We start from the raw sequence: 27466 nt of genomic DNA, 5'->3' as shown, positions 1-27466 counted from the left end.
CAAGCCTGTGTTAAATTACAATTTAAAAAATTGATTTTTGAACATTTTTTTAATATATATCTACTTAATTGTTATAGGTTTGTCATGTCTGGTACCACTGTATTGATGTGAGAAAGAGCTCACCCAACTCAAGCCATTTCTGAAAACATTGTATTATCAAAATTTCGACCAATTGTAGGATGTGGAGTTTGGAGCCAGGGGATGATAGCGAGAGCCCCCCTGTCATGCCGCAGAAAATGACATCATTGAAATTATGATTCTGTAGTTATTTATCAATAAAATGACACATCCCTTACCTTTCTATCATTAACTTGCCCAGGGAATTAACATGCTCCTATACTATGAGGCCTGCCTTAGAAAGATTAAGCCCATTCATCTGGCTTCCCAGCTTGTGGTTCAGCCCAAACTGACTTTATGAACAAATCCCTCTACTCTCCATGACTCAAAAGCAAGGACCAGAGAACAAGGCAGGGCCCCCATTTTTATGCTTCAGGTCTCCCAGTCATACACTGAAAAATGTAAGTGAAGTATAACAAACCATGAAAGGGAATGCAGTTCTGTCTTGAAGAAAAGGGAGAATGTAAATACATGGTTCTGTTATCCCAGTCATGAGGCAGAGAAAAAGACATTGCATCAATTGTCTGAGATACCTAAGGGAAGAGAAACATTTATTAAACACACCGTTTTGTATAACAAATTTTGAGTTAAATGTGTCAGATACTGCAACAAAACAAACACTCATTTCTATTTGAAGTGTTTTTAACTTTTAGTATTGCAACTCATTAATTCTATCAAACTCCTTGTATCCTCCTTTACCTTAAACCTGGAAATTTATTAAAAGCAATGTTATGGCTGGAGTTTTTATATGAAAAGCTGTGAATTATGGATTCCACAGAGACCATGTAAACTGGCCCCACTGCATTGATCTAGCTTCTTCTACCACTTTATATGATCTCTAATGGAGAAGTGCGGGCATGTACAGTGGAGCCAAGTTATGGTCACCTGGGAATAACAGACTTTCTTGACTTTGGTGTCTGTAAAATCTCAGTCCCAATGCTGCATTAATGTAAATTTTATAGCTAATTTCCTTCGCTTCTTAAAAATGAGAAGGGAATTCTTGCACTGAGATTCTGTACTAGTCATAGGATTAATTGCAAGGTCAGTTTAAAGTGTAGGTTAACATGCACCAAAATGAACAGATTAGGAAAGTAAGAGGAGGAGGTTACTCACCCTGTGTAGTAACGGACGTTCTTCGAGATGAGTGTCCCTGTGGGTGCTCCAATCCAGGTGTTGGTGCATCCCTGTGCCTTTGCTCGGAGATTGTTGTAGCAGTACTCGTACCGGACTCGCATGCATAGAGCCTGCCCCCCCGCTCTGAGTCTATCTTAATAGTGCGCATGCGTGGCCGGTCTCCTCAGTTCCTTCTCTACAATGGAGGCTACCCCAACTCCGAAGTAGAGAGGAGGAGGGTGGGTAGTGGAGCACCCACAGGGACACTCATCTTGAAGAACGTCAGTTACTGCACAGGGTGAGTAACCTCCTCTTCTTCTTTGAGAGATGTCCCTGTGGGTGCTCCACTCCAGGTGACTTAAAAGCAGTGTGTCTCAAGGAGGTAGGGACTTCGGATCTGATAGGAATGCCGTAGATAGTACAGCTCTGCCCAATCGTGTATCAGAGAGAGGGCCCTGAGTAAAGGCATAGTGTTAAACAAATGTGAGTTCAGAGGTCCAAGTGGCTGCTTTACAGATGTCAGCTAGGGGAACTTTGCGTAAGAAAGCCACCGAGGCAGCCAGAGATGTAGTGGAGTGAGTTCTGATGCCGGCTGGAGGTGTAACCTTCTTCATCTGATAGCACAATCGGATGCACTGAGAAATCCAGTTTGAAAGTCGCTGGGTAGAAATAGGAATCCCTTTGGAACGCTCCGCGATGGAGACAAAGAGTCTAGAAGAGTTTCTAAAAGGTTTGGTTCTATTCAAATAGAAGGACAAGGCCCTGCGTACATCTAATGTATGCATCGTGGCTTTGAACGAGTTCGCATGTGGTTTCGGAAAGAAGGTCGGTAGGTGTATCGGCTCATTAATGTGGAAGGAGGAATGCACCTTTGGAAGAAATTTGGGCTGTAATCTAAGGGTAACCTTGTCCTTGAAAAATAGCGTATATGGTGGGTCTGCCATAAGAGCTGCTATTTCTCCCACTTGTCTGGCGGAGGTAATTGCCATTAAAAATGCTGTTTTCATCAAAAGGTGTAAAAGCGAGCAAGTGGCTAGGGGCTCAAATAGTTGTTGAGTTAGGCAGGATACTACTAAATAAAGGTCCCACAGAGGGGTAGGTGGTTTAATGTCTAGGCATAGGGCTTGGAGTCCCTTGAGGAAACGCTTGGTGATCGGATGAGCAAAGACAGAGGTATCATCAATTCTGCCATGAAAGGTTGTAATAGCAGCTAAATGGACTCTGATGGAGCTGAAAGAAAGGCCAGATTGCTTAAGGTAGTCAAGTATGAGCGGGAGAGGTACCGACGTGGGACAAAGTTGTTTAGCGGAACACTGATGTGTGAATCGTTTCCACTTTCATAGATAGGTGGTGCGAGTAGATTGTGTTCTGCTATGTAGGAGCACTCTTTGAACTTGTTCAGAGCAATCTAGTTCATTTTGGAAGAACCATGTAGGAACCAGGCTTTGAGGTGAAGCATGGACAGGTTGGGGTGGAGAAATCGGCTGTTTTGCTGTGATAGGAGGTTCAGGATAAGAGGCAACGAAATTGGTGGTTGAATCGTCATTCTGTTGAGGAACGGAAACCACGGTTGTCTGGGCCATGACGGGGCAATCAGGATCACCTTGGCAGAGTCTGTTCATATTTTTATCAGGACCCTGTTGAGAACCGGTATCGGGGGAAATGCATAGATTATAAGTTTCAGTCCCATGGAATCATGAATGCGTCTCCCAGGAAATGTTTGCCCAGTCCCACTCTGGAGCAAAAGTCGGGGCATTTCGTGTTTTTCGCAGTTGCAAAAAGGTCTATGGTTGGATGACCCCAAATGCGGAATATGTTGTAAATGGTTTTCTCATCTATCTCCCATTCATGATCCCAGGGAAAGCGTCTGCTTAGTTCTTCCGCTGTGGTGTTCATCACTCCGGGAAGATAGGCAGCTGATATCCGGATGTTGTTTGCAAGGCACCAATTCCAGAGCTTCATAGCCTCTGTGCAAAGCGAGTGGGAATGAGCCCCTCCCTGCCTGTTTACATAGAACATGCAGGCAATGTTGTCTGTCATTATACGTACATGGTGATTCCTGATTAGTGGGAGGAAGTGACGGCACGCATTGCGTATGGCTCGAAGTTCTAGGACATTTATGTGCAGAGAGGTTTCGGTTGAAGACCATAGCCCCTGGACTGTGTGGTGAGACATGTGTGCACCCGATCCTGTCAGAGATGCATCAGTAGTCAATAGGAGGGATAGCGCCTCCTGAAAAAAGGGACTCCAGAGCAGAGGTTGGAGTGAACTGTCCACCACAGTAGAGAATCTTTGACTTGGAAGGGTATAAAGAGAGTTTTGTTTAGAGAGTGCACATTCGGTCTGTAAACTGTGGCCAACCACGCTTGGAAGCACCTCATGTAGAGTCGTGTGTTTTGGACTACAAAGGTGCACGAGGCCATGTGACCTAGTATTTGTAGACAGTCTTGGGCAGTGACCTGGGGACTGTTGCGAAGTTTTGTGGCCAGTAGGCTTATGGAGTTGAAGCGGTTGGGTGGGAGAGATGCCAATCCCATCCGGGAGTCGAGGTATGCTCCTATGAACTCCAGATGTTGGGTGGGGCATAATGTGGATTTGTTTTTGTTTATTTGCATGCCTAGGGATAGGAAACAATCGACGGTAAGTCACGTGAATCAGAGAGCTTCGTCAAACGTTGAGGCTTTGAGGAGGCAATCATCGAGGTAAGGAAAAATTATGACCCCTTGTTTCCTGAGGTAGGCAGTGACTACAGCTAGGATCTTGGAAAAAACACGGGGGGCCGTGGACAATCCGAAGGGGAGAACCCCGTATTAAAAATGTGTTGAGCCAAGGGTAAAACACAGAAAGCGTCTGTGGGCCGGGTGTATAGTCACATGAAAATAGGCGTTCTGTAGGTCGAGGGCTGAAAACCAATCACCCTGCTCCAGCGCTGGGATTATGGTAGTGAGAGTAGCCATCTTGAACTTTTGCTTTTTGACAAATTTCTTGAGCCGTCTGAGGTCGAGGATTGGTTGCCATCCCCCAGTTTTCTTTTCTGTTAAGAAATAATGGGAGTAGAAACCCTTCCCTTTGTGTCGTTTGGACACAATTTCGATTGCTCCCATTTGGAGGAGATGTTGCACTTCTTGGAGTAGTAGTTGCTCATGAGAAGGGTCCCTGAAGAGGGACGGGTGGATGGGTGGGAGGCAAGGAGAGGAAGGAGATGGAGTAGCCAATTGTAACGACCTCTATAACCCACTTGTCGGTGGTAATGTTCTGCCATTGATGGGAGAATGGTCATAGGCGGTGTCCAAAAATAGGTGTACTGGCTGAAGTGGGAACGCTGTTTTCTAAACCCTCAACCAAAGCTTCAAATTTACTTATTAATTGGAGGGGGTTGAGGCGCCCCCACAGAATTGGGATGACGATGCTGGAATCTCGGTCTCTGGCGTTGCTGTTGTTGCTGCTCCTGTGATCTATGGAAGTGTTGTGTATATGCGGGGTAGTGTGGACATTGGTAAGGTTGATACCTATATTGTCGCCTTCTGGTCATAGTTATCTGGAGACCTAAGGACCGGAGGGTTGCCCTGGAGTCCTTCATTGAATAAAGCACGTCGTTTGTGGTGGAGGCAAAGAGTTTGTCACCGTCAAAGGGAAGGTCTTCAATGGTACTCTGGACCTCTCGAGGAAAGCAAAAGGAGGAGAGCCATGAACCTCGGCGCATGACACTGCTGTGGCAGTCGATTTTGCTGCAATATTGGCTATATCGAGGGCCGCTTGAAGAGCGGTACGTAATATGATTTGTCCCTCGGAAACCAGAGCTGTGAATTGTTGTTTCTTCTGTTCTGGAATGTCATCAATAAAGTCCATGAATTTATTATAGTTTCTGTGGTCATATTTTGCAAGAACTGCAGTATAATTAGCAATATGAAATTGTAGCCTTGAGGATGCATATACTTTGCGACCGAAGAGATCCAACCGTTTACTTTCCTTGTTGGCCAGAGTGGAGCGGGAATACTGTTGTTTGTTCCTTTGGTTCACTGCGTCTACTACCAACGAGTTTGGTGCTGGATGGGTAAAAAGGAATTCAGAGCCCTTAGAAGGGATGAAGTACTTGTGATCCACTTGTTTACAGGTGGGTAGGCTTGTAGCTGGAGTCTGCCAGATGGACTTAGCAGGTTCTAAAAGGGCTATGTTGATTGGTAATGCAACCCTAGAGAAAGAAGAGGGCTGTTGGATGTCCGTTAACTCATGCTGTTGTTCAGGGACTTCCTCTAAGTTAATTCTCAAGTCACTGGCAACTCTTTTAAAAAGATCTTGGAATTTTGCGTAGTCATCCGACAGTGTTGGAGGAGGGGGAAGTAAGGCTTCTTCAGGCGTTACCTCCGGCTCTACTGGAATAGGATCAGGACTTGGTTGACACTGCAAGTGTGACGATGCTGCCTGGTGTCTTGTGTCATTGGCAGGTTCGTCAGGTGGTGGTGCTAGACCGGTGTTGTGCCTGGTTGAGGTGGAGTAGCACGTGTGTTCTCGAGGGTACGATGCCCATGGTGCCCAATATTGCTATGGTGGTGGGTAGGGGATAGGTGGTGCCATCCAGGGGTTCACCCCCCAGGGGGCAGGATCCTGAGAATAGGATGAGGTAATTTTTCTATGACCTCTGTTGACTGGGGTCTGGGGATGGGAGTCTTGATACAGTGAAAAATCCCCCTGTGGTCCAGCTTCCTCCTCCCTGGAGGAAGGCTGTTCAGACCCTGACTCAGCCATTGGGGAGAAGCAGGCATTCAGCAGGGGTGACTGCAGGATAAGTGACACAAACAGATCTCTTGCATGAGTAAATTGAAGTGCTGAGGCTCCTGTGTGAGGTGAAGGCTGGATAGGAGGAAGCTGCAGTGAGGAAACATTCCTCTGCACCGGTGTTTTGAGTCTGGGCTCACTGCCGGTCAGCCCAGCGGGTGTCGGTGCCGTGGCAGCAATCTCAGCCTGCAGGGGGTCAGGAAGGTTGTGGGATGTCAGCACCGCGTCCACCGCAGTGCCGAACAGTGCCAGAAGAGAGGCAGGCAGCTGGAAGCCTGAAGCCTCGGCACCGGAGCCTCGCGCGCAGCCTCAGGTGGATTTCGCGCGGTGCCGGAAGAGCCCGGCTTGTCAAATGTGCTCAAGCGGGGGAGCACAGGGGAAGCAGTAGATCTGCCCGGGGAAATCCTGTGTCACAGGGTTTCCTTTGAAGCTGACAAAAGGCGCCCTTTTTTGGAAGATTTCTTGTGCTTCTTTGAGGGGGGGGGGGAGGGCTGTGGTGGGCAGCAGAGCCAGAATCAGTGCCTGGGTCTGAAGCTGTGCCTAGGGATTTCTGGAGGAGGAGCAGTTTCAGTCTAAGCTCCCTGTCCTTCCATGCCCTGGAGCTAAGTTTGCTGCAGTGGGCACATCTTTGGGGAATGTGGGTCTCCCCCAAACATTTTATACACTGTGAGTGGCCATCTGACAGGGGGATAGCCTCCTTGCAGTTAGAGCAGCGCTTAAAGCCGGTGGAGTCAGGCATGTCCGAAGCGGCTGCGGCTGACAGGGATTTAAAAAGATAGAAATGGTACTAACTATAACTAACAACGAACTAACTAACTAGAAGGGTAATTGTAACAAGAGGAAAGAATTTCCTAACAAGTCTGCTGAGCTCCGTCTCAGGCCGGGGACAATAGAGAAGGAACTGAGGAGACCGGCCGCGCATGCGCACTATTAAGCTAGACTCGGGGGGGGGGGGGGGGGGGGGAGGAGGGTGCAGGCTCTACGCATGCGTGGCTGGTACGAGTTCGGTTACAAAAATCTCCGAGCAAAGGCACAGGGACGCACCAACACCTGGAGTGGAGCACCCACAGGGACATCTCTCGAAGAAGAACTCATAGCTACTAAACAAAGGCCGTCTTCTCTCCTGAACTTTGTGCAAACCTTTCATTGACCTCAGTGGGATTTCTGCTATGAACTGAGGATAGACCACACACTTCAATTAAATCTAGAATTCAACCTTCTCCTCCAAACAAGTCTGACACCCCAGTGTAAACAAATATTCTTTTATAGGAGGACATAGTGTGGTACAGTGGCTAGGGCATTGGCTTGGAACTCAGTAGACCTACATTCTATTCCCATCTTGATGTCTTCAAATCCAGGTGGGATGCCTTTAGAGGACTCAATACAGGGATAACAGGGTGGAAACTAATGGCCTTTGAGTCTATGAACAGAGTAAGTGCCAGATTTTCAAAGGTACTGAGGTGCCTAAAGATGCAGCTAGGCACCGAATGGGGTTTTTAAAGGTGCCCAAGCAGATTAGGTGCCTATCTCAATGGAAACCATTGGGAATTAGATGGGTTTCAGAGTAGCAGCCGTGTTTGTTTGTTTTTTTTGCAGATACAGACTAACAAACAAAAAAAAAAAAAAACAGGAGTACTTGTGGCACCTTAGAGGCTAACAAATTTATTTGAGCTACATGGACTACAGCCCACTTCATCGGATGCATAGAATGGAACATATAGTAAGGAGATATGTATACACATACAGAGAACATGAAAAGGTGGGAGTAGCCTCTTAGAGTTGGAAGGGCAAATTAATTAAGATGAGCAATTATCAGCAGGAGAAAAAAACTTTTGTAGTGATAATCAAGATGGCCCATTTCAGACCACCTAATCTATTTAGGCACTTTTAAAAACCCCACTTGATGCCTAACTGCATCTGTAGGCATCTCAACACCTTTGAAAATCTGGCCCTAAACCAATTGTTCATGACTATTTCTTAAGCAAATTTTTCAAACTAAACTAAAACTTCCACATTTTTCACTAAAGTCATTAGCCAAAATATTCAAACTTGCGTGGTTAAAGTCATGTATTTAAATATGTAAGTTATCTGGTTATCTTCAATGGGAACTGTGGTTGCTCAGCAATCGTAACAAGTAGGACAATTTTATTTAGGCACTTGAATGAGGACTTGGGTGCTTAATTTTTTAGTCTATATAGTTACCAAGTGTGGCAAAAGTATCTGATTTACATGACTACCAAAAACAGCTGGAATATTTCTTAAAAACATAATTAGGCATGTCAAAAGTGACCAAATAGACAAATTTGATATCAAACAAGGTTGGGCTAACAGGAGTAAGACATTTCAGTCAGTCGAGAGATTTACTTCAAGTTATAGACACCTTAAAAGTGACCTGTAAAGGAGGTTTTGTGGCTTGTTTTCGATGCACAAAGACCTGAAACTTTTCTTTTAAAGCATTTTGGGGTTTGTTTTTTGCCTTAGAAAAATCAAGTCTGGTTTTGCTGAAGAAACTCTTTCCTCTAGAGGTCCCATAACATGTTTACTGTGATTGTTAACACCCAAATAACAGCAACTCTGCACTTCTGAAAACTATGTCCCCCTCCTTCACGAAAATGAAACCCGTCGTACACCCTGTCACCCCACCATGTGTTGTTAAATGCCCTACTCATCTTAACATATATATCTTCTACACCCCCCCCAGCTACACCCCCTCCCCCATTCCACATGCATGCACGCGCACACACACACACACACACACACACACAAAATGGTGCTTTAACAGGATAGGTAGGGATACTAAATCTTCAACAGAGACTTAATCCAAAAGGATAGTCATTGAGAAGGATGCAGCATTCTCAGTTCCAGCAGGGGAGGAATGCAGCATTCCAAGTTGCTGGACAACATGGTGGATAATACACACATACTCCCCAACTAACAAGGAAAACTCCCATTTCCTCAAACTTGTAGAGGGATCAACACTTGAGAATTAGCCAGCAATACAATAATAATCTGCCATGGTAATACCTCTTTGAAGACACTGCGTGAATATATAATGAATCTGTTTCAAGTAGAATCTACAAAATGCAAAGAAATTTGGCAAACTGCTCTTGCTGAAATCAGATCACTCCTAGAAGTAAATTCAATCTCACCTTGTTTGTCTCTGGCAACTGGTATGCTGTGGCTTGCCATCTATTGTACAATAATCCTGAGCCAATTTTGTCTTGTATAAGTTTTAGATTCCCTGAATATAACATTTGTTGTGCTCTGTGCTGCCAGTTCACAGTTCTCTCTATCATATACCGTAAAGCATCTCCCTCAGGAAGCCTCACACGGATACGCTGCAGGGAAGCCAGTAAAGGGAGGATTTTTTCTAAAGGTGGCTTTTCTGATCTATGGCAGTGAAGACAGAGCCAAACACAAGGTCCCTGAAAAATACTGGGCACTGAAACACAGCTGGTATGAAAGACCGCTCTGCAGAGTTCACACTGTATCATTGGTGCTGCTGGCTCTTTCTGGCAAAGGCAAACTTTCATCTCTGCATCATCTTCATTAGATAGCACCTTCCCTTCATTTGCTGCTCTCAGAGAACGCAGTGCCTCCATCTCCTTTAAACGGGCTTCACCAAGTGCGGCCATCTGCAAGGGAGTTAAAACAAATGCATTTAATTCCAGGATCAGCAAAAACAGAATCCACTCTAAATGTAGGTTAGTCCCTGGAGTTCTTTGAGTGACCGCTGAACATTCACTCTTGAGATGTGCCAATGATGCAGATTAGACCTTTCAGTAACAGTGCCAGTTGGAATGCTCTCATGATCCCTGATCCTAACATTTGGAGTGTGAGGCTGCAAGAGTGGGCCTGGTGCTCTATCTCCCTCAATTCCTTCTACCACCTTCCTTGGGTCCAGAGTTATAGCTAGGATTCCAAGGAACAAGGGAAGCTGGATGGGGAGCATGAATGAGCAGAGTCCATCTCAAAGAACTCTGGTTACAGGTGAGTAACCTTCACTTCTTCTGCCAGTGGCCTACGCACACTCCCACTCTTGGGAGTTTGGCAAACAGTACTCCCCCTTCCAAATAGTGAGATGAGAAGGCCTAGTTAAACAGAAATTTTAATACTTCTTTACCAAATTGAGGATCTGATCTAGATGACAGATCTAAGGCACAGTGTGTGGTGATGGTCTGAACTGAGCTTCAAGAGGGATCTCTACAGATCACTAATATGAAAGCAGCCTTCACTCCAGTTGGGTGCACTCTATGCACTTCTGGAAGAGGAGCACTGGCATGTTTATAACACTCATCAGTAGAGTCTAACCTACTTAGAACGGCATTGGGATGTAACTGCCTGAATTTCACTCTCTTCCCCATAAGAGACAGTCTAGGCAATTTCCTGTACTCCTCAGACTTCATCAAACAGCAGGGTAATGCTCTTGTAACATCCAATGTGTGTAGATTAGCTTCCCCTAAGTGGGGAGTGAGGCCTGGGGAAAAATACTGGCAAGGATAGGACTGGAATTCTGTTACCACCTTGGAGAAATTTGGGGTGTGTGAAAGAGGACCTTTGTGAAAGACTAAGGGGGAGGGAGGATCAGCCTTGAGAGCCTGCAGCGGAAGTGATAGCTACAATAAAGGGAGGTTTCATGAACTAAGTACTAAACTGAGGTCCTGTGTTGGTGTGGGTTCTCTAACTAGAGGTAGATGTACTTTAAAACCCTCCAAAAACCTTTTTATTACAAAATACAGAGTTTTGCCTCACTAAGCTGTGATGAGATGAGATGACAGAGATGTACTTTTACTGATAATATGGATAGTCCCAAGGATTTAAAATGAAGTACTCCATTACGGATAGAACAGCAGCTGAACCTGTGTTTATTTTATTGCTGGATGCTCACAAAGAAAACCTTTTCTACTTATGATCATAACCCAGGCGAGTCCAATGCTTCCTGAAGTTTAATAGACTCTTCTGTACCTTCTCCAAACAGGGTGGTGCCAGATCTGTCAAAGTCCTATAACCCATGCTGTCAAGTGGCAAGAGTCGAAGTCTGGATGGTAAAATCTGATTTCTCTTCTAGGTCAACAGGTCTGGAATTGTGGGGAGACTCTTATGAGAGCTGCAGTAGATCCAAGAACCAACATTGTGTCACCCAATCTGGGGCAATCAGAACAGAAACACAGAAATGTAGGACTAGAAGGGACTTCAGTAGGTTATCTAGTCCAGTCCTCTGCACAGAGGCAGGACTAAGTATTATCTAGACCATACCTGGTTTGTGTATGCCTAAACTTTACATAAAAACCTCTCATGATGGAGATTCTACAACCTCCCTAGGTAATATGTTCCATGCTTATCTACTCATACAGTTTGGAAGTTCTTAATGTCTAATCTAAATCTCCCTTGTGGCAATTTAAGCCCATGACTTCTTGCCTTGTCCTCAGTTGATAAGGAGAACAATTTATCATCCTGCTCTTTATAACAACCTTTTACTCCCCCCACCCGTTCTTCTCCAGGCTAAACAAACCCAATTTTTTCAGTCTTTCCTTGTCATGGTTCTTAGACCTTTAATCATTTTTGTTGCTTTCCTCTGGGTTTTCTCCAAGTTGTCCACATCTTTCCTAAACTGTGGTGCCCAGGACTGGACACAATACTCCAGTTGAGACTATCAGTGCTGAGAAGAGTGGAAAAACGACTTCTTCTGTCTTGCCTTCAGCACTCCTGTTAATATATCCTAAAATGATGTTTGCCTTTTTTGCAACTGTATTACAATGTTGACTCATATTTAGTTTATGATCCACTATAACCCTCCACGTTCTTTTCTACAGTATGCCTTCTTAGGCAATCATTTCCCATTTTGTATTTGTGCAATTGATTATTCCATCTTAAATCATAGAATATCAGGGTTGGAAGGGACCTCAAGAGGTCATCTAGTCCAACCCCCTGCTCAAAGCAGGACCAATTCCCAACTAAATCATCCCAGCCAGGGCTTTAAGTGCAATATTTTGCATTTGTCCTTATTGAATTTTATTCTGTTTATTTCAGACCAATTCTCTAGTTTGTCAAGATCATTTTGAATTCTAATTCTGTCCTTCTAAGTACTTGCAAACCCTCCAAGGTTGGAATCGCAAACTTCATAATCTACACCATTATCCAATAATTTATGAAGATACTTAATAGAACCAGATCCTTGCGGGACCCCACTTGACATACCCCTCCAGCTTGACTGTGAGCCACTGATGATTACTCTCAGAGTATGCAAAAAGAACAGGAGTACTTGTGGCACCTTAGAGACTAACAAATTTATTTGAGCATAAGCTTTCGTGGGCTACAGCCCACTTCATCGGATGCATGTAGTGGAAAATACAGTAGGAATATATATATATATATATATATATATATATATATATATATATATATATATATATATATATATATATATATATATATATATATATATATATATATATATATATATATATATATATATACACACACACACACACACAGAACATGAAACAATGGGTGTTACCATACACACTATAAGGAGAGTTCTCTTACTTTCTTTGTTGGGCCTGTCCTGTAGTAGGTGACTTCTGGGTACTCTTCTGGCTCTGTCAATCTGTTTTTTCACTTCAGCAGGTGGGTATTGTAGTTGTAAGAACGCTTGATAGAGATCTTGTAGGTGTTTGTCTCTGTCTGAGGGGTTGGAGCAAATGCAATTGTATCGTAGAGCTTGGCTGTAGACAATGGATCAAGTGGTGCCTACTGCCTCCAGCTTTCATCCAGACCACACCACTCGATCCATTGTCTACAGCCAAGCTCTACGATACAATCGCGTTTGCTCCAACCCCTCAGACAGAGACAAACACCTACAAGATCTCTATCAAGCGTTCTTACAACTACAATACCCACCTGCTGAAGTGAAAAAACAGATTGACAGAGCCAGAAGAGTACCCAGAAGTCACCTACTACAGAACAGGCCCAACAAAGAAAGTAACAGAACGCCACTAGTCATCACCTTCAGCCCCCAACTAAAACCTCTGCAGCACATCATCAAGGATCTACAACCTATCCTGAAGAACGATCCCTCACTCCCACAGATCTTAGGAGACAGGCCAGTCCTTACTTACAGATAGCCCCCAAACCTGAAGCAAATACTCACCAGAAACCACACACCATGCAACAAAAACACTAACCCAGGAACCTATCCTTGCAACAAAGCCCGTTGCCAACTCTGTCCACATATCTATTCAGGGGATACCATCATAGGACCTAATCACATCAGCCACACTATCAGAGGCTCGTTCACCTGCACATCTACCAATGTGATATATGCCATCATGTGCCAGCAATGCCCCTCTGCCATGTACATTGGCCAAAGCGGACAGTCTCTACATAAAAGAATAAATGACAAATCAGATGTCAAGAATTATAACATTCAAAAACCAGTTGGAGAACAATTCAATCTCCCTGGCCACTCAATTATAGACCTAAAAGTCCGCAATATTATAACAAAAAAACTTCAAAAACAGACTCCAACGAGAGACTGCTGAATTGGAATTAATTTGCAAATTGGACATCATTAAATTAGGCTTGAATAAAGACTGGGAGTGGATGGGCCATTACACAAAGTAAAACTATTTCCCCATGCTTATTTCCCCCCCTCCCCAGTTCCTCATATCTCCTTGTCAATTGCTGGAAATGGGCCATTTTCATTACCACTACAAACAGTTCTTTTTCTCTCCTGCTGATAAAAGCTCACCTTAACTGATCACTCTCCTTATAGTGTGTATGGTAACACCCATTGTTTAATGTTGTGTATATCTATATATAGATATAGATAGATATCTTGCCCATGAAAACTTATGCTCAAATAAATTTGTTAGTCTCTAAGGTCTTTGGAGGTTGCAGCAGAGGGTGGTCTCCCAGCACTTACAGATCCCTGCATTTCAGTGCTGAACCTGTTAATAGCTCCTTCATTTGCATAGCCTGAAGGCAATTCTCACGGTCTTTTCTGACCCTGGGAGTGAAGGTGCTGCATATGGAAAAACAAGGTCAATGATCTTGCCCCAAGCAGGCCAAAGGTGCATCTGGAAGTAGGAAAATCAAGGCAAAAGATGCAACTCTTGAGCCCTGATATCATTGTCTTTGTTTCTGACATATTGGAACCAAGAATCTGCACCAGGGTGCAAAGAACCTTAGTCAAAAAATAAGAAAATAAAAATAAATAAAGAACTAACAGCTAATGAAGCTAGAAAGGTGAATCTGGGTTGGGAGTCTGGTGAGGTTCCTGGTCAGTCTGCTATGATTGGAAGGAACTAAGGCGGCTGATGGCCCACATCTCTTTTACTGAGGAATAGTGAAGGGAGGAGAGAGGGCATGGGTGCTATACTGGGCATTGCTACTAGAAGGTTCCACTGGCTTAGCTGAACTGTTGGCACATCCCAAGAATGGGAATGTGCAAAAGCCACTCAAAGAATAACAGCTTCTCCAGCAAAGAGCTCCAGGGTAATCTGACAAACATTCTTCCAAATTTAATGCTCATAAAAATTGGATACCCTTGCAAAATAATCTTTACCCCCTGTGACAAAGTTTCTCCTCTATCTTGGTGGGTCCTGTGCTTATTGGCAGATTTTCTTGCCTCAGAGATTCACCATGTGGGTTGTGGAACAACCCAGAGACCTCCCCCTCTGGAAGAACCCACAGTCCAGGTCAATTGGGAGGTTTGGGGGGAACCTGGGCCCGCCCTCTACTCTGGGTTCCAGCCCAGGACCCTATGGACTGCAGCTGTCTATAGTGCCTCCTGTAACAGTTGCATGACAGCTACAACTCCCTGGGCTACTTCCCCATGGCCTCCTCCAAACACCTTCCTTATTCTCACCACAGGACCTTCCTCCTGGTGTCTGATATCACTTGTGCTCCTCAGTCCTCCAGCAGCACACCCTCTCAGCTCCTTGCGCCTCTTGCTCCCAGCTCCTCACACTCACACCACAAACTGAAGTGAGCTCCTTTTTAAAACCCAGGTGCCCTGATTAGCCTGCCTTAATTGATTCTAGAAGCTTATTCTTAATTGGCTCCAGGTGTCCTAATTAGCCTGCCTGCCTTAACTGGTTCTAGCAGGTTTCTGATTACTCTAGTGCAGCCCCTACTCTGGTCACTCAGGGAACAGAAAACTACTCATCCAGTGACCAGTATATTTGCCCTCTACCAGACTACTGTACCCCACTGGTCTGGGTCTGTCACACCCCCCACTCCCCAAAACCTTGCCCTGCATATAAAAAGGATTCCACTCTCACTTCTCTGAAGGTGACTTAAAGCTGAAACCAAGGTTCAAAAGCACCCAAGAGCAGATCTGGTATATGGATACTTTTCTCTGAACATACCTCTCTTTAATCTTCTGGTTTGTCTTAAAACAGCATAGTTTGCAGGCACTCAGTGAAGTTTGTGTTCCTGCCTTAACATTTGGTCCCTTTTTTATAGTTCTTTTTGCCTAAACTTGATAAATCTTTAGTTCTACTCATCATTACTGTAGTGGTATGGTGCAATTTTAATAAAAAATAACTTGATTGCTTGCTTGTTTGTTTGAAAAGTGTGAATTGGGAGTGCTTTGTTCCAGCTGGGCCTTGAGTGGGCCAGACTGGTATATAAGGGCAGTCAGCAGCGAACCAGCTGAGCGGCGAACAGCAGAGGCTAACAGCGGGAGTTTGCCTGGGAGCTGTCCGAGAGGAGGTACGCTAAGTGCTGCATTAGGGGGGCTGTGTTGGTGAGTATCTGAGTGTCTGCTGCTGGGACAGTTGGTCAGTTTGACCGTGTGCTTGATTGCTTGCTTGTTTGTTTGAAAAGTGTGAATTGGGAGTGCTTTGTTCCAGCTGGGCCTTGAGTGGGCCTGACTGGTATATAAGGGCAGTCAGCAGCGAACCAGCTGAGCGGTGAACAGCAGAGGCTAACAGCAGGAGTTTGCCTGGGAGTTCACGTGGGGAGAGCACACTGAGGCTTTCATCTGCAGGTTTCTCCGAGTAGTTCCTGCAACAGTTGAGGAAGCTCCTAAGAGGACGGTGATATGGAAGGTGAGCGATCAGCTGTTGTAACCTGCACAGGTTATGTCATGTTTGTCTTTCTTCCGCAGGACAGAAGCGACTTTGTCTGTACAAAGTGCAAGCTGGTCTCCATATTGGAGGAGAAGGTTCGAGGGCTGGAGAAACAAGTATCAACTCTGCGTTGCATAAGGGAAAATGAAGATTTCCTGGACAGACGTCAGGAGATGCTTCTACGGCCACAATGTTCTGAAGATTCAGAGCAGGCGCAGCAGGGACAGAAGGATTGTGAGGAGGTTTGGCAGCATGTGACCTCCAGAAGAAGAAAGAGGAGCGTCCATGCACCAGCAATGGAGATACAGGTGAGGAATCGTTTCCATGTTCTCTCTACAGGTGCTAATGCGGAGAGTGGACTAGATGGCCCATCTGAGGGAAGGGAGCAGAAGGAGACTCCACCGATTGGAAGGCAAAAGATGCACTGTCCTAGGGATGGGGGTTCCACGACCACCACTCCCAAGAGGAGGAGGAGGGTGGTGGTGGTCGGGGACTCCCTCCTCAGGGGGACTGAGTCATCTATCTGCCGCCCTGACCGGGAAAACCGAGAGGTCTGCTGCTTGCCAGGAGCTAGGATACACGATGTGACGGAGAGACTGCCGAGACTCATCAAGCCCTCGGATCGCTACCCCTTCCTGCTTCTCCACGTGGGCACCAATGATACTGCCAAGAATGACCTTGAGCGGATCACTGCAGACTACGTGGCTCTGGGAAGAAGGATAAAGGAGTTTGAGGCGCAAGTGGTGTTCTCGTCCATCCTCCCTGTGCAAGGAAAAGGCCGGGGTAGAGACCGTCGAATCGTGGAAGTCAATGAATTGCTACGCAGGTGGTGTCGGAGAGAAGGCTTTGGATTCTTCGACCATGGGATGGTGTTCCAAGAAGAAGGAGTGCTAGGCAGAGACGGGCTCCACCTAACGAAGAGAGGGAAGAGCATCTTCGCCAGCAGGCTGGCTAACCTAGTGAAGAGGGCTTTAAACTAGGTTCACCGGGGGAAGGAGACCAAAGCCCTGAGGTAAGTGGGGAAATGGGATCCTGGGAGGAAGCACAAGCAGGAGAGCGCAACAGGGGAGGACTCCTGTCTCATGCTGAGAAAGAGGGACGATCGTTGAGTTATCTTAAGTGCCTATACACAAATGCAAGAAGCCTGGGAAACAAGCAGGGAGAACTGGAAGTCCTGGCACAGTCAGGGAACTATGATGTGATTGGAATAACAGAGACTTGGTGGGATAACTCACATGAGTGGAGTACTGTCATGGATGGATATAAACTGTTCAGGAAGGACAGGCAGGGCAGAAAAGGTGGGGGAGTTGCGTTGTATGTAAGAGAGGAGTATGACTGCTCAGAGCTCCGGTATGATACTGCAGAAAAACCTGAGAGTCTCTGGATAAAGTTGAGAAGTGTGAGCAACAAGGGTGATGTCGTGGTTGGAGTCTGCTATAGACCACCAGACCAGGGGGACGAGGTGGACGAGGCTTTCTTCTGGCAACTAGCAGAAGTTGCTAGATCGCAGGCCCTGGTTCTCATGGGAGACTTTAATCACCCTGATATCTGCTGGGAGAGCAATACAGCGGTGCACAGGCAATCCAGGAAATTTTTGGAAAGTGTAGGGGACAATTTCCTGGTGCAAGTGCTGGAGGAACCAACTAGGGGCAAAGCTTTTCTTGACCTGCTGCTCACAAACAGGGAAGAACTAGTAGGGGAAGCAAAAGTGGATGGGAACCTGGGAGGCAGTGACCATGAGATGGTCGAGTTCAGGATCCTGACACAAGGAAGAAAGGAGAGCAGCAGAATACGGACCCTGGACTTCAGAAAAGCAGACTTTGACTCCCTCAGGGAACAGATGGGCAGGATCCCCTGGGAGAATAACATGAAGGGCAAAGGGGTGCAGGAGAGCTGGCTGTATTTTAAAGAATCCTTATTGAGGTTGCAGGAACAAACCATCCCGATGTGTAGAAAGAATAGTAAATATGGCAGGCGACCAGCTTGGCTAAACAGTGTAATCCTTGCTGATCTTAAACGCAAAAAAGAGGCTTATAAGGAGTGGAAGATTGGACAAATGACCAGGGAGGAGTATAAAAATATTGCTCAGGCGTGCAGGAGTGAAATCAGGAAGGCCAAATCACACTTGGAGTTGCAGTTAGCAAGAGATGTTAAGAGTAACAAGAAGGGTTTCTTCAGGTATGTTAGCAACAAGAAGAAAATCAAGGAAAGTGTGGGCCCCTTACTGAATGAGGGAGGCAACCTAGTGACCGAGGATGTGGAAAAAGCTAATGTACTCAATGATTTTTTTGCCTCTGTCTTCACGCACAAGGTCAGCTCCCAGATTGCTGCACTGGGCAGTACAGCATGGGGAGAAGGTGGCCAACCCTCTGTGGAGAAAGAAGTGGTGCGGGACTATTTAGAAAAACTGGACGTGCACAAGTCCATGGGGCCGGATGCGCTGCATCCGAGGGTGCTAAAGGAGTTGGCGGGTGAGATTGCAGAGCCATTAGCCATTATTTTTGAAAACTCATGGCGATCGGGGGAGGTCCCAGATGACTGGAAAAAGGCTAATGTAGTGCCCATCTTTAAAAAAGGGAAGAAGGAGGATCCGGGGAACTACAGGCCAGTCAGCCTCACCTCAGTCCCTGGAAAAATCATGGAGCAGGTCCTCAAGGAATCAATTATGAAACATTTAGAGGAGAGGAAAGTGATCAGGAACAGTCAGCATGGATTCACGAAGGGGAAGTCGTGCCTGACTAACCTAATTGCCTTCTATGATGAGATAACTGGCTCTGTGGATGAGGGGAAAGCAGTGGATGTGTTATTTCTTGACTTTAGCAAAGCTTTTGATACTGTCTCCCACAGTATTCTTGCCACCAAGTTAAAGAAGTATGGGCTGGATGAATGGACTGTAAGGTGGATAGAAAGCTGGCTAGATCGTCGGGCTCAACGGGTAGTGATCAATGGCTCCATGTCTAGTTGGCAGCCGGTTTCAAGTGGAGTGCCCCAAGGGTCGGTCCTGGGGCCGGTTTTGTTTAATATCTTTATTAATGATCTGGAGGATGGTGTGGACTGCACTCTCAGCAAGTTTGCAGATGACACTAAACTAGGAGGCGTGGTAGATACACTAGGGGGTAGGGATCGGATACAGAGGGACCTAGACAAATTAGAGGATTGGGCAGAAAAAAACCTGATGAGGTTCAACAAGGACAAGTGCAGAGTCCTGCACTTAGGACGGAAGAATCCCATGCACTGCTACAGACTAGGGACCGAATGGCTAGGTAGCAGTTCTGCTGAAAAGGACCTAGGGGTCACAGTGGACGAGAAGCTGGATATGAGTCAACAGTGTGCTCTTGTTGCCAAGAAGGCTAACGGCATTTTGGGCTGTATAAGTAGGGGCATTGCCAGCAGATCGAGGAACGTGATCGTTCCCCTTTATTCGACATTGGTGAGGCCTCATCTGGAATACTGTGTCCAGTTTTCGTCCCCACACTACAAGAAGGATGTGGAAAAATTGGAAAGAGTCCAGCGGAGGGCAACAAAAATGATTAGGGGTCTGGAGCACATGACTTATGAGGAGAGGCTGAGAGAACTGGGATTGTTTAGTCTCCAGAAGAGAAGAATGAGGGGGGATTTGATAGCAGCCTTCAACTACCTGAAGGGGGGTTCCAAAGAGGATGGAGCTCGGCTGTTCTCAGTGGTGGCAGATGACAGAACAAGGAGCAATGGTCTCAAGTTGCAGTGGGGGAGGTCCAGGTTGGATATCAGGAAAAACTATTTCACTAGGAGGGTGGTGAAACACTGGAATGCGTTACCTAGGGAGGTGGTGGAGTCTCCTTCCTTGGAGGTTTTTAAGGCCCGGCTTGACAAAGCCCTGACTGGGATGATTTAGCTGGGAATTGGTCCTGCTTTGAGCAGGGGGTTGGACTAGATGACCTCTTGAGGTCCCTTCCAACTCTGATATTCTATGATTCTATGATTCTATGATTCCTTTCAACTACAAGCTTCAAATTTCCCACTTTATCATGGAAGCTTACCAATATATTATTTTTAAAAAGTTAAATTTAAAAACAAAAAGTTACATTGTATCCTGAATATCTGACCCAGTAAATCAATTGCAAATTAAGAGCCAGGTTCATCACCACACTCCAGCTGCTTTGTATTGTTCTAGCAATGCAAAGCTATAGTAAGCAGCATAGACTGAACAGAGAGCTTACCTTGGACAGAAAGGATTCTGGAGTTTTAAGTACAGTGAGGTTTTTGCACAGTTACTAATTCTGAGACATGCCTTTTGGAGATAATGCCTCTTAAAAAGGTAGGCCTGGATGGATGGATGGATATATATCACCTTTCTAGCTTCATTAGGGAGGGGTGTGTGTGTGTGTGTGTGTGTGTGTGTGTGCGCTGCCATGAGGGCTTGGATAACTGGAGATGGGTGCAGTGTTGGGAGGTCAGACAAAACCTGCAACAAGCACTATCTGATCAGTCTGAGGAATCTGGGTATTTGAGGTTGCTCAAAGAACTAGAACACTGCATAAAGAACACTGCTGAGGGTTAACACCTGTCTTGCTATGATGCATTATTGCAAGGCTATCCAAACCACCCTGGAAAAGCTCTAGTATAACTGGGATTCTAGTTTCCTTGTGCCAGAAATGAAACTTGACAAGATAAATGAACAGGTTAGTGAATAGGAGCAGCAAACAGGGGAGTTTTGCAAAGGAGTTTAGAGGGGGAATGGGAGAGTGGGGGGCTAGATACACGTAACATGCTCTAAACGTCTTTAAACTTAAGGCCAAAAATACCCCCGATAAAAAACAGAACAACAACAACAAAGAATAGTAAATAGAAAGAATAATAGAAAGAATAGTAAATAGGGCAGGCAACCAGCTTGGCTTAAGAGTGAAATCCTTGCTGATCTTAAACACAAAAAGGAAGCTTACAAGAAGTGGAAGATTGGACAAATAACCAGGGAGGAGTATAAAAATATTGCTCAGGCATGCAAGAGTGAAATCAGGGAAGGCCAAATCACACTTGGAGTTGCAGCTAGCAAGGAACGTTAAGAGTACCAAGAAGGGTTTCTACAGGTATGTTAGCAACAAGAAGGTGGTCAGGGAAAGTGTGGGACCCTTACTGAATGAGGGAGGCAACCTAGTGACAGAGGACGTGGAAAAAACTAATGTACTCAATGCTTTTTTTGCCTCTGCCTTCATGAACAAGGTCAGCTCCCAGACTACTGCACTGGGCAGCACAGTATGGGGGGAGGTGACCACCCCTCTATGGAGAAAGAAGTGGTTCAGGACTATTTAGAAAAGCTGGACGAGCACAAGTACATGGGGACAGATGCACTGCATGTGAGGGTGCTAAAGGAATTGGCGGATGTGATTGCAGAGCCATTGGCCATTATCTTTGAAACCTCATGGTGATCGGAGGAGGTCCCGAATGACTGGAAAAAGGCTAATGTAGTCCCCATCTTTAAAAAAGGGAAGGAGAAGGATCCGGGGAACTACAGGCCAGTCAACCTCACCTCAGTCCCTGGAAAAATCATGGAGCAGGTCCTCAAAGAATCAATTCTGAAGCATTTGGAGGAGAGGAAAGTGATCAGGAACAGTCAGCATGGATTCACCAAGGGCAAGTCATGCCTGACTAACCCAATTGCCTTCTATAAGGAGATAACTGGCTCTGTGGATGAGGGGAAAGCAGTCGACGTGTTATTCCTTGACTTTAGCAAAGCTTTTGATACGGTCTCCCACAGTATTCTTGCCAGCAAGTTAAAGAAGTATGGGCTGAATGAATGGATTATAAGGTGGATAGAAAGCTGGCTAGATCGTCGGGCTCAACGGGTAGTGATCAATGGCTCCGTGTCTAGTTGGCAGCCGGTATCAAGAGGAGGGCACCAAGGGTCGGTTCTGGGGCCGGTTCTATTCCATATCTTCATTAATGATCTGGAGGATGCCGTGGATTGCACCTTCAGCAAGTTTTCAAATGACACTAAACTAGGAGGAGTGGTAGATATGCTGGAAGGTAGGGATAGGATACAGAGGGACGTAGACAAATTAGAGGATTGGGCCAAAAGAAATCTGATGAGGTTCAACAAGGACAACTACGGAGTCCTGCACTTAGGATAGAAGAATTCCATGCACTGCTACAGACTAGGGAACGAGGGGGGCTAGGCAGCAATTCTGCAAAAAAGGACCTAGGGGTTACAGTGGATGAGAAGCTGGATATGAGTCAACAGTGTGCCCTTGTTGCCAGGAAGACTAACAGTATTTTGGGCTGTATAAGTAGGAGCATTGCCAACAGATCGAGGGACGTGATCATTCCCCTCTATTCGGCATTGGTGAGGCTTCATCTGGAGTACTGTGTCCAGTTTTGGGCCCCACACTACAAGAAGTATGTGGACAAATTGGAGAGAGTCCAGCGGAGGGCACCAAAAATGATTAGGGGACTGGAGCACATGACTTACGAGGAGAGGCTGAGGGAACTGGGATTATTTAGTCTGCAGAAGAGAAGAATGAGGGGGGATTTGATAGCTGCTTTTAACTACCTGAAAGGTGGTTTCAAAGAGGAGGGATCTAGACTATTTTTATTTATTTATTTTAATATGGAGATATATCTATCTCATAGAACTGGAAGGGACCTTGAAAGGTCATTGAGTCCAGTCTCCTGCCTTCACTAGCAGGACCAAGTACTGTCCCTGACAGATTCCCCCCACTGTGATCCCTAAATGGCCCCCTCAAGGATTGAACTCACAACCCTGGGTTTAGCAGGCCAATGCTCAAGCCACTGAGTTATCTTTCCCCAGCAGATGACAGAACAAAGAGTAATGGTCTCAAGTTGCAGTAGGGGAAGTTTAGGTTGGATATTAGGAAAAACGTTTTCACTAGGAGGGTGGTGAAGCACTGGAATGGGTTACCTAGGGAGGTGGTGGAATCTCCTTCCTTAGAGGTTTTTAAGGTCAGGCTTGACAAAGCTCTGGCTGGGATGATTTAGTTGGGGATTGATCCTGCTTTGAGCAGGGGGTTGGACTAGATGATCTCCTGAGGTCCTTTACAACCCTGATATTCTAGGATTATGTTTTCCAAGGTGCATTACTTTGCATTTATCAACATTGAATTTCATCTGCCATTTTGTTGCATAGTCACCCAGTTTTGAGCGATTCTTTTGTAGCTCTTCGCAGTCTGCCTGGGACTTAACTATCTTGAGTAGTTTTGTATCATCTGCAAATTTTGCCCTCACTGTTTACCCCCTTTTCCAGGTCATTTATGAATATGTTGAATAGGACTGGTTCCAGTACAAACCCCTGGGGGACACCACTATTTATCTCTCTCCATTCTGAAAACTGACCCTAATCCTAATTCCTACCCTTCGTTTCCTATCTTTTAACCAGTTACCAATCCATGATAGGACCTTCCCTCTTATCCCATGACAGCTTACTTTGCTTAAGAGCCTTTGGTGAGGGACCTTGCCAAAGGCTTTCTGAAAATCTAAGTACACTATATCCACTGGTTGTATGAGCACAGCTCAGATTAAAACAGATTATTACCAAAATTTGCCAGACCCTGGCAGTAATTCACACCCATGGTGTTCTGTACTGAACATCAAGAAGAGCTCTCTGAACCACCAGACCTATACAACTGCTCACATTGAGATTGAAATTCTCATGGTTCTGGTTAAAATATTCCCATCACAGAAAAGCTTTATGAAGATCAAAAAATTCATAACACCAGTTGCTTCTCAGCAGCATTCATCTATAGCCCAGTATTTCCAGCAGCTGGGATTGATAGTGCCATGCATCCCTGGGGTGAGAGTCCATATGAGGCATTTCTGGAAGTTCCAGTTCAAGACATGGAACTGCTCGCCAGAAGTGGTGCAGAATCAGGTGTCAGATCCAGACCATATTCTGATGTCCCTTAGCAGATGGATGAGTCCCAAGACCATGCTGAAAGTCAACCCTGTTCTTGTTCCAAACCTTTGGAACACTCACTACAGAAGCAAGCCTCTCAGGCTCTCACAAGGAGTAATGGTCTCAAGTTGCAATGCGGGAGATTTAGGTTGGATATTAGGAAAAACTTTTTCACTAGGAGGGTGGGGGATGGACTAGTTTTTTCTGACTTTAATGCCTTATATATGTACCCACTTAAAATCTCTCTTTGTAGTTAAATAAACTTCTTTTATCCTTTAATTAAAACTAATCCAGTGTTGCCTTTAAACTGAACTATGTAGGTAACACCACTTATGGTAGAAAAAATTGTTAACTGATCTCCTTAGAGGGGCAACGGACCTAAATATATCTGGACTGTCCAGAAGGGGGCTGGAGAGTGCACAACACAAGTTTGGGGGTGGGGTGGGTGAATCTGGAACAGGAAATGCATTGGGGCTATCCTGCAAATAGTAAACAAGGCTGCTAGAAGCCAGAGCATGTTTTTTCTAACAAACTGGTGGCATCAGAGTTGCTAGACCAGGGCTGTGGCTATACACAGATACTCAGGGTGTGACATGATGCTGTTTCCTGTTTGTGAGGGTCCCAGGTTGGGAGCTACAGTAGCAAAGCATTGTGAGGCACCCCAGATTGAAAGACAGGGGTGAAACAGCTCCTCACTGGTCTGGATTGCACCTCTGAGTGTCATACTAACATCCTAGGGGCCTTAGACACCAGCTGTCTGCTTCGACACCTTGATGGCTTTAGCAAGAGGATCCAATTACAAAGGAATAGGAGCCAGAACCAGCATAGATCCTGATTGAGATCCTTTAGGCATCTTAGTTTTGCTAGATGAAGCAACTGAAGCCAAAACAGCTCTCTTACGTCTTTGGATCAGATGATCTCCTGGTATCCAATGTTTTAGCAGCAAGATTGTCTTTAAGTAAGAGCAGACTGCAGGTGCTCAGCCTGTGCTTATGTGCTCTGGCAAATAGAACACCCAGAAGGACAGTGGCCTTCCCGAAGGCACATAAGGCATCTAATGGAGTCATCCAAAGGCAGGAAGAAAGCTGAGCGTGAAGCACATCTCTTAAACCCCAGTTTCTGTCATTACAGGAAACTGAACGTATAAACTATACTAACTACACTTAACACTAAAAACAAACAACTACAACAAATTATCCAAAGGCACTGAACAGGAGAAAACCCGTATCTGACAAACCAGACAGAGCAGTTCATTTGCATCTGGCGCAGCGGTTGGGAGGAAATAAGGGTGCAGCATCCCTTTACATTTGGAGATGCTAGTGCGCTTTAATGGGCACTACTTTGAGATGGTTCTACCATTGGGCTGCACAGGGCAGCACATTACCCATAACTGGGAATCTGCAGAGCCACTCAAAGAAGTATTTGTGATCTGAGCATTGCTGTAACCACTACTGTCATTTTCACAGTGCTGCAAAGAAGAGACTGAAAGGAAGAGTCTTGTACAGGAATTTGATGCTCTCATATGCAAACATGCATTCTGTCATTGCCATGTTGAGGATTTTATTAATTTCTTATTATTTGTATGGTGAGTACACCTCGAAGCCTCTGGGATCATGCTTAGGCACCCTACAGATAAATAATGAAAAAACAGTTACCTACCTTTCCAGAACTGTTGTTCTTCCAGATGTGTTGCACATGCCCATACCACTGTAGCTGTGTCTGCACCTTGTGCACAGTTGCTAGAAAACTTTTTCCCTCAGTGGTTCCTGTTGGGGTGACTCGGGCACACTCTACAGCAGTCTGCCATTGCATGCCAGTAGAATCACAGAATATTAGGGTTGGAAGAGACCTCAGGAGGTCATCTAGTCCAACCCCCTGCTCAAAGCAGGACCAATCCCCAACTAAATTATCCCAGCCAGGGCTTTGTCAAGCCAGGCCTTAAAAACCTTTAAGAGGGAGATTCCACCACCTCCCTAGGTAACCCATTCCAGTGCTTCACCACCCTCCTAGTGAAATGGTGTTTCTGAATATCCAACCAAGACCTCCCCTACTTCAACGTGAGACCATTGCTTCTTGTTCTGTCATCTGCCACCACTGAGAACAGCCTAGCTCCATCGTCTTTGGAACCCCCTTCAGGTAGGTGAAGGCCGCTATGAAATCCCCCCTCACTCATCTCTTCTGCAGCCTAAATAACCCCAGTTCCCCCAGCCTCTCCTCATAAATCATGTGCCCCAGCCCCCTAATCATTTTTGTTGCCCTCCTCTGGACTCTCTCCAATTTGTCCACATCCCTTTTGTAGTGAGGGAACCAAACCTGGACACAATAATCCAGGTGTGGCCTCACCAGTGCCGAATAGAGGGGAATAATCACTTCCCCTCAGTCTGGTGGCAATGCTCCTACTAATACAGCCCAATATGCCGTTGGCCTTGTAGGCAACAAGGGCACACTGCTGACTCATAGCCTCCAGCGAATCTACCTCTCCCCCAACTGTAGTGTCATCTGTGAACTTGCTGAGGGTGCAATTCATCCCATCTTCCAGATCATTAATAAAGATGTTGAACAAAAGCAGCCCCAGGACTGACCCCTGGGGCACTCTGCTTGATACCGGCTGCCAACTAGACATCGAGCCATTGATCACTACCAGGTGAGCCCAACAATCTAGCCAGCTTTCTAGCCACCTGAAAATCCATTCATTCAGCCCATATTTCTTTAACTTGCTGGCAAGAATACGGTGGGAGACCGTATCAAAAGATTTGCTAGAGTCAAGATATATCACATCCACCACTTTCCCCATATCCACAGAGCCAGTTATCTCATCATAGAAGGCAATCAGGTTGGTCAGGCATGACTTGCCCTTGGTGAATCCATGCTGACTGTCCCTGATCACCTTCCTATCCTCAAAGTGCTTCAAAATGGATTCCTTGAGGACCTGCTCCATGATTTTGCCAGGGACTGAAGTGAGGCTGTAGTTCCCCGTATTCTCTTTCTTCCCTTTTTAAAATATGGGCACTATATTTGCCTTTTTCCAATCGTCCTGGACCTCCCCCAATCACCACATATTTTCAAAGATAATGGCCAATGGCTCTGCAATCACACCAGCCAACTCCCTCAGCACCCTTGGATACATTAGATCTGGACCCATGGACTTGTGCACATCCAGTTTTTCTAAATAGTCTTTAACCTGTTCTTTCACCACTGAGGGCTGCTCACCTCCTCCCCATATTGTGATGCCCAGTGCAGCAGTCTGGGAGCTGACCTTGTCTGTAAAGTCCAAGGCAAAAAAAGCATTGAGTACTTCAGCTTTTTCCACATCATCTGTCACTATGTTGCCTCCCCATTCAGTAAGGGTCCCACACTTTCCCTAACCACCTTCTTGATGCTAGCATACTTTCTTGTTACCTTTCACATCCCTTGCTAGCTGCAATTCCAATTATAACTTGGCCTTCCTGATTACACCCCTGCATGCTCTAGCAATATTTTTATACTCTTCCCTAGTCAT

General features: G+C 45.6%; 1 protein-coding gene across 2 annotated transcripts in view; it reads right to left on the bottom strand.

Annotated features, from left to right (window-relative positions):
• The window catches only part of KDM5B (lysine demethylase 5B), a 201472-nt gene that overhangs the window by 11149 nt on the left and 162857 nt on the right, over positions 1 to 27466 (bottom strand). For both annotated transcript variants that reach the window (XM_054025626.1, XM_054025627.1), the window contains 2 exons: positions 9156 to 9641; positions 539 to 650 (listed from right to left, as the gene is read on the bottom strand). In XM_054025626.1, coding sequence (XP_053881601.1) covers positions 539 to 650; positions 9156 to 9641 — 598 coding nt within the window. The remainder of the gene's footprint in view (positions 1 to 538; positions 651 to 9155; positions 9642 to 27466) is intronic.

Source organism: Malaclemys terrapin, chromosome 4 (genome assembly GCF_027887155.1).
Source record: "Malaclemys terrapin pileata isolate rMalTer1 chromosome 4, rMalTer1.hap1, whole genome shotgun sequence".
NCBI lineage: Eukaryota > Metazoa > Chordata > Testudines > Emydidae > Malaclemys > Malaclemys terrapin.
Note: the sequence above shows the minus strand (reverse complement) of the source record. Positions and strands in the feature narration are given on the sequence as shown.